Here is a 7,500-nt window from a genome sequence, read left to right on the forward strand (position 1 = left end):
AGAGCTTCTACCTAAAAAACTCTGGCAAACTTTGGCTGACTCTGGTTATTTCTGGGAAACTGTCAAAATCTGTCAAACTCTATCAACCTCTGACAAACCCTAGCTACTTCTGGCTAAAATTTTTAAAATTCTTCAAAACTCTAATAAATGATTAGCTAACTCTGGCTAAAATCTGGCAAATACTTGCTAAATCCAGCTAAATCTAGTAAAATCTGGCTAAATCTTGGGAAGGTAGCAAGTGTCTGGGAGAAATGAGTTACAGGGACTGAGGACAGATGAAAGATGACTAATGAAGACAAAAGAAAGAAAAGAAAAAGTTTGGTCTTGGTTACCTTGGTTACATTTCTGAACAGGGTACTCTGGGTACTCTCTGTATCATATGATCCCTTTTAAGTGTTAGTCCAGACACACCTATTGTGGTTGTCTTCAAATCCCAGCAGGTGGGTGAGGCAGTTTGCTATGTAGGATGCATTTGACAGAATAGAACTGAGGGTTTGGGGGTCTTAAAACAGGCCCTAGAGCTGAGAACATGTGCATGGTGACCCTTAAAAGAGGGCATGGCTTTTAGAAATGCATCAAGTTTAAAACAGGTCTGTACCTCATGTCATTAATACCTTGTTCTACAGACAATGAAACATCGATTCTGGTACAAACACTTGTATACTTACACACACACACACACACACACACACGAATACTCATACACACAAAACACACACACATGTATACTCATACACGCTCTTTTGCTCTTTCTCTCTATCTCTTTCTCTGTCTCTGTGTGTCTCTCTCTCTCTCTCTCTCACACACCAATCTGCCCATGCCTGCAATTCACAACAAAAGCACCAAACTAACGTACTAGATTGGAATTAAAATGATTGAAGAAATATCAAAGATGTGAAAGGAATCATTGATTATAGTTTATTGATTATGTAAGATATATGCTTATATCACAAGAAACTAATGATATATATAACATTTAATATCTATATAAGGTATATAACAGTAAACTCATCCTCTTCATTACAACCCTCATCAGTTAACGTCCGTTTTTCCATGCTGGCATGGGTCAGACAGTTTGACGGGAACTGGCAAGCCAGAGGACTGTACCAGACTCCAGTTTCTGCCTTGGCATGGTTCTTTTACATGGTGTAATGTTCTTCCTAGAGCCAAATATGATATTCTAGTCTATATGATATAAGGTACATCACAGTGAGTATTATACCGCTTAAGATAAACCATAGGCAGCAAATGACATTCTAATATATAAGATATATCATAAGTAGAAAATAATATTCCACTACATATGATGTATCTTTGACAAGGTCCAGTCCTTGTGGTGGTGATGTGAGGGTTTGTGTACCTCAATGACCCTGGAAGCTCTGCCACCAGGATCATCATCACCATCATTTAATGTCCCTTTTCCATGCTGGGATGGGTTGGATGGATTGACAGGATCTAGTGAGTTACAGGGCTGCCCCCAACAGAATTGTAAACATATAGTAGGGGGCCTCTCATGCCCTATCAAAGGACAAGGGCCAGGCTAATATGGACCACATCTTCCCAGAGGTAAAAATGGGTTTGCATTGGTGCAACACCCTTACCTAAAACAAAAGCAAAGTTAGAGAAGCATCGAGAACAATTCAAAACCAACAAGACGGAGGGGGGGGGGGGGAGACAGCTAAGGGTTAAGAACAATGGAAGAAAGTCATTCAATGGCTATGCTCAACTGGGAATAAAGGGCTTATTTAAAAGTATATATGATATATCTCAGTGAACTTATCACATTCTAATATACAAGATCTATTTATAGTGCACTTGAGCACTATACACAATAATTTCATCATCATCATCATTATTATTATTATTATTATTATTATTATTATTATTATTATTATTATTTCTAAGGTGGCAAGCTGGCAGAATCGTTAGCACGCAGGACAAAAGATTTTATGGGCTGAGTTTTGTCTTTACATTTCTGGGTTCAAATTTCACTGAAGTCAACTTTTCCTTTCATCATTTTGAGGGTCGATAAAATAAGTACCAGTTGAGTACTGGGGTCGATGTAATTGACTTACCCCACTTCCCCAAAATTGCTGGCCTTGTGCCAAAATATGAAACCAATATATAAGATATATGAAAAAAAAGTTGATGATATTCTAAAAATAAGACGTAAGATATTTCACGTTAGAAGAATAATATTCTACCATTAATTATGGAATATATCTCACAGAAAAGCCATCAGGATATTGTATATACAAAGAATATTATATCTTTTGTTAAGTCTAAGGGCTTGGATTTAATGGAGCAGAAATAGTGACACACATGTACACACACACACTCAGATACATGCACACACATGCATGTACATACATGTATATACACACACACACACAAACATGCATACAGTGAAATACACACAGACAGACACACATAGGGAAATACAGAAACACAAGGGCTTTACTTATCAGGGTGCAAATCCCTTGTAGAGAATGTTTGCCAAGTGCATACTGTTAACCCCAGTAAATTACAGGTACTTGTTTCATGAAATCTACAGGTGGGATTGAAGGTATGGTTAAATTAAGGAACAGGGAGAACTAAACTAGAGGTATTCTTTATGTAGCAGAAACTACAACAACAGCATTCATAATAATCCTTTCTTCACCACCCTATGTTGTGTAAGATTATTTAATAATAATAATAATAATAATAATAATAATAATAATAGTAATAGTAATTAAACAAGACAAAGGCTTGATGAGTCTATAAGAGAAGGAAGACAGGAAGAAAGGAAGGAAGGAATCTGAGAGATAGTGCTGTATGTGCAGATATTTGTTGAGACTGGACACCAAGTGAAACATTAAAAGGGAGTTTTAATAGCCACTAAAAGATTCTGGATAGAGAGGACTAAGAGTGGACAGTGGTCAGTGAAACCAGACACAATTTCTGATTGGTTTAAAGATGTGTTTATAGAATTCTTGGATAAGAGAGAGAGAGAGAGAGATAAAAAGAGGTAGAAAGAGAGAGAGATAAAAGGAGGTAGAAAGAGAGAGAGGTAGAGAGAGGTAGAAAGAGATATAGAGAGAATGCATGCTAGGGGGTAGGGTTAGTGCTATGGTGCTGACCATATGTGAACAGAGATGGATTATGGCAATGGTAGAGCAGTTATATTACCTACAGCATTTTTAAGCAGCTTCTCCATGTTCAGGTGTTTCATTGTCAAACTGTACATGTGAATAACATGTTGGAGAAAAAAAAACAACACTTTAAGTTGAATATTGAGTAATAAAATAGAGAACTACATGAATAACTGACTAGAGGGGAGAAGGGATGCAGACACACACACACACACACACACACACAATATGTATGTATACACACACACACACACATGTACTTATATATATATATATATATATATATACGTATAAATGTACATATGTATATATTTATATATATGCACATGTGTGCATATACATATGTACATATACGTATAGACATACATACACAGACACGTATATATTCATACTTATACATATGTAAATGCATATACATATATCAATACACACATGCATGTGTATACATATGCACACACACACACACACTTATGCATCCATGTTTACACACAGAGGTGGGTAAGATTTCAATTTAGCGTCTTGTTTCTTTTGTATACATTCATGCATACATTTATATATAAACACACAAACACATACGCACATGCATATATGCATATATATATATATATATATATATATATATATATATATATATATATATATACATATATATATATATATATACATATATATATATATATATATATATATGCATATATGTGTATATATATGTATATACATTTTTTCAGTTCTTTTTAACACATTAATTCTAAAGTAAAACTTTATTATAGAGAGCCTCGATGGTGGGGGTGGGGGGGGGGGCATGTCAGCATGTTATTTATAAAAATCATGTTTGAAATGAAAATGCTATTTGGTAAAGAAAAAATATAAACAAAAAATATATATAGAAAAAAAAATTAATAATTAACTTATGCAATTTGATATCTCATAAAATATCCCACAACTGAAACTAGCAATTATTATTATTATTATTATTATTATTATTATTATTGTTATTGTTGTTGTTATTATTATTATTATTATTATTATTATTATTATTATTATTATTATCATTATCATCATTATTATTATCATCATTATTATTATTATCATTATCACGATGATTATTATTATCATTATTATTATTATTATTATTATTATTATTATTATTGTTGTCATAAAATTTGAAGTTGATTTTGGCCAAGACAGAATGGTTTAAAGGCGACACAACAACGAGGAAGAAACACATGACACAAGACTGACAAGAATTTTGAAACCAAAGAAAAATATGCTGGTGAATTCCAAAGGAAATATCGGTCAAATGAAATCAATAAGAAAAATCGTCAAAGATAACCTTGACTGTTTCTTTACAATCAACTGATTTAATGAAATGACAAACTGTTAGAAAATATGGGTTGCATAATTTTTAGTACTGCTGACAATGACAGGACATATGAGGGATCATTTGGCCTTGTAAGAGAATATATATATATATATATATATATATATATATATATATATAATATATATATTTACACATATATATATATATATACATAGATATATGTGTATAGAAAAATATATATATGCATACACACACATATATATTGAGAGAGAGACAGAGATACATATATACACACGCATATGTATACATGTGTGTATATAGATATAGATATACATGTGCGTGTGTATATATATAAATAAATATATATATATATATAGATATATATATATACATGCACATACACACACTTATCTATCTATATATATATATTCATGCACCTTATAAATATATATATATACATATGTATACATTATAAGTATATACATACAAATATGCATGTGTGTTGTGTAAGCATGCATGTGTGTGTGTGTGTGTGTGTGTGTGTGTGTGTGTGTGTGTGTGTGTGTGTGAATAAAATCTTAAGCAAAGTAGGAAGAATGCTAATACAAGAAATGTGGGTAATGTTATTTTCAAATAATTTTTTGTAGGTAATTTTATTTTTTTTTTTACTCAATTTCCAAAATGCAATTTTCAGTTGAATGAAACAAATTCTGCATTTTTATGGCATCAAAAATGATGGGAGGGGGAAATAGAAATAATTTTCCATGTTTCCACAGAAGCAATAATGCACATCTAAATAGCTTTATTATTCTGTTTTCAGTAAAATGAAGAAAAAAAAAAAAACATAAATAAATGGATTGTATTTTTTAACGAAAATGAAATTTTATTCACATAATATTTGAAAAAATATTCCTGCCTCCATAAACATTTTATTTGCTATATCAATTTATATATATATATATATATATATATATATGTATGTATGTATGTATGTATAGGTTACCCACACACACACACATATATATAACAATTTGGGTTGGTGTAAATACACCTGAGGGATATTAAATATCTGAAGAATTTACTGGTTTATATTACCTATATCAATGACAATGTTATTCCAATAGGTAAATGAAATAAACATACAGTTAATTAATTTCTTATATATATATATATATATATATATATATATATATATGTGTGTGTGTGTGTGTGTGTGTGTGTGTGTGTGTAATGACAGTTTGATTCAGTTGAATTTAAACCATTATTAAAGAAATATGTATACATACATGCATGTGATATATATATATATATATATATATATATATGTATATATATATATATATATACATACACACACACACAATTTTACAAGCTCTTGTGAAAGCATTAATTGACAAATACAATTGTTCATAAACGAATGTTATAAAAATATCACGGACAAAATGCATTTGCATTTAAAAAAAAAAAAAAACCCAGCTGAATAGAAATGTTTAAATCTGAACTAAAACAAAGCTAAAAGCCAACAAGTCTTTACAAAGAGTAGATGTAAAGCTGAACGAAGCGAAATAACAAACCTCCTGGCTAAGATGTCATCTCATGTTTGGATAATACTTTGTTTGGATAATACTGAATCACGACTACAACATACATGATAAGATGAATTCTATTCTGTAGGTGCAGTTGTGGCTGATCGGGGTTAAGACGGTTTTTTCTTTTTTCCTGAACACACTGTTTCAGGTTCAATCCCACAGAGTGGTGCCTTGGTCAGCTGTCTTCTACTACAGACCCTGGGTGACTGACCAAAGCCTTGCAAGTGGATTTGTATCATCATCACCATCACCACTGTCATCACTGCCACCTTTGCCACCTCCATCATCATCATCATCATCATCATCACCATCGTACTCATTATCATCATTGTCACTCTCCTCCTTCCACCTCCACCTCCTTGTCGTCATCATCATCATAAACCTCCTCATCATCATGATCACTACTACCACCATCGCCATCATCATCATCATCATCAACAACAACAACAACAACGACGACTAACACTACAGCATTATCATTCAGAGCATCATCATCATCATCATCAGCAGCAGCAGCAGCAGCATTATCATGACCAGAACCACCACCATCACCATCATCATCCTCATCATTCTCAATATTGCCACCACCACCACCACCACAACCACCACCACCACCACGACCATCATCATCCTCACCAACATCACCATCACCACCACCACCACCACCACCACCACCACCACAACCACCACCACCACCACCATCCTCACCAACATCACCATCACCACCACCACCACCACCACCACCACCACCACCACCACAACCACCACCACCACCACCATCATCATCCTCACCAACATCACCACAACCACCACCACCACCACCACCATCACCATCATCATCCTCACCACCACCACCACCACCACCACAAATAACGCCATCATCATCATCATCATCATCAATGATCAGCTTCCTTCTGCTCCTCCTCATCATCATTGCTGTCGTCATTGTTGTCAGCATCATCATATTCCGTAACTATCATCATGATTGTTACCATCACCACCACCACCATCACAATCACTACCACCACCACAATCATTGCCTTCATCACCACCACCATCATCACCATCACAATCACCACCAAAACCACCACCACCACCATAATCATCATCATCATCATCATGACCATGACCCAACAGCATCAAAACAACAACAACAGCACCAAAGTTATGAAACAACATTGCTAATGAAAACAACAATAACGACATGAAGAAGAACAACAAAAGCAATCACCAGTGAAATGATGATGATGATGATGATGATGTTGAAGAAAATCAATGATTAATGAGTGTTACCACCACCACCACCAACACCCCAACGACCCTACCTCACCCCCACCCCCGCCCTGCAGTACTTACCTGATGGGGAGACACCAGAATTTGAACTCAGAGTTTAACTGGGTTAAGCTTGTCATTTCAGCTTAAAAGTCTTTCACCATTCTTATTAAACCACTAC

General features: G+C 34.1%; 1 protein-coding gene across 21 annotated transcripts in view; it reads right to left on the minus strand.

Moving 5' to 3' along the window:
* LOC106871305 (uncharacterized) overlaps positions 1-7,500 on the minus strand; it is a 193,210-nt gene that overhangs the window by 42,664 nt on the left and 143,046 nt on the right. For 10 of the 21 annotated variants that reach the window (XM_089363565.1, XM_089363564.1, XM_089363567.1 and 7 more), the window contains one exon: positions 3,176-3,221. The exons of 10 other annotated variants lie outside the window; for them this stretch is intronic. In XM_089363565.1, coding sequence (XP_089219691.1) covers positions 3,217-3,221 — 5 coding nt within the window. In that variant the 3' untranslated portion in view covers positions 3,176-3,216. Of the gene's footprint in view, positions 1-3,171; positions 3,222-7,500 lie in introns of all 21 variants that reach the window. One more of the 21 variants, XM_089363559.1, reaches the window with a different exon arrangement.

Source organism: Octopus bimaculoides, chromosome 15 (assembly GCF_046866305.1).
Source record: "Octopus bimaculoides isolate indiv1 chromosome 15, ASM4686630v1, whole genome shotgun sequence".
Lineage (NCBI taxonomy): Eukaryota > Metazoa > Mollusca > Cephalopoda > Octopoda > Octopodidae > Octopus > Octopus bimaculoides.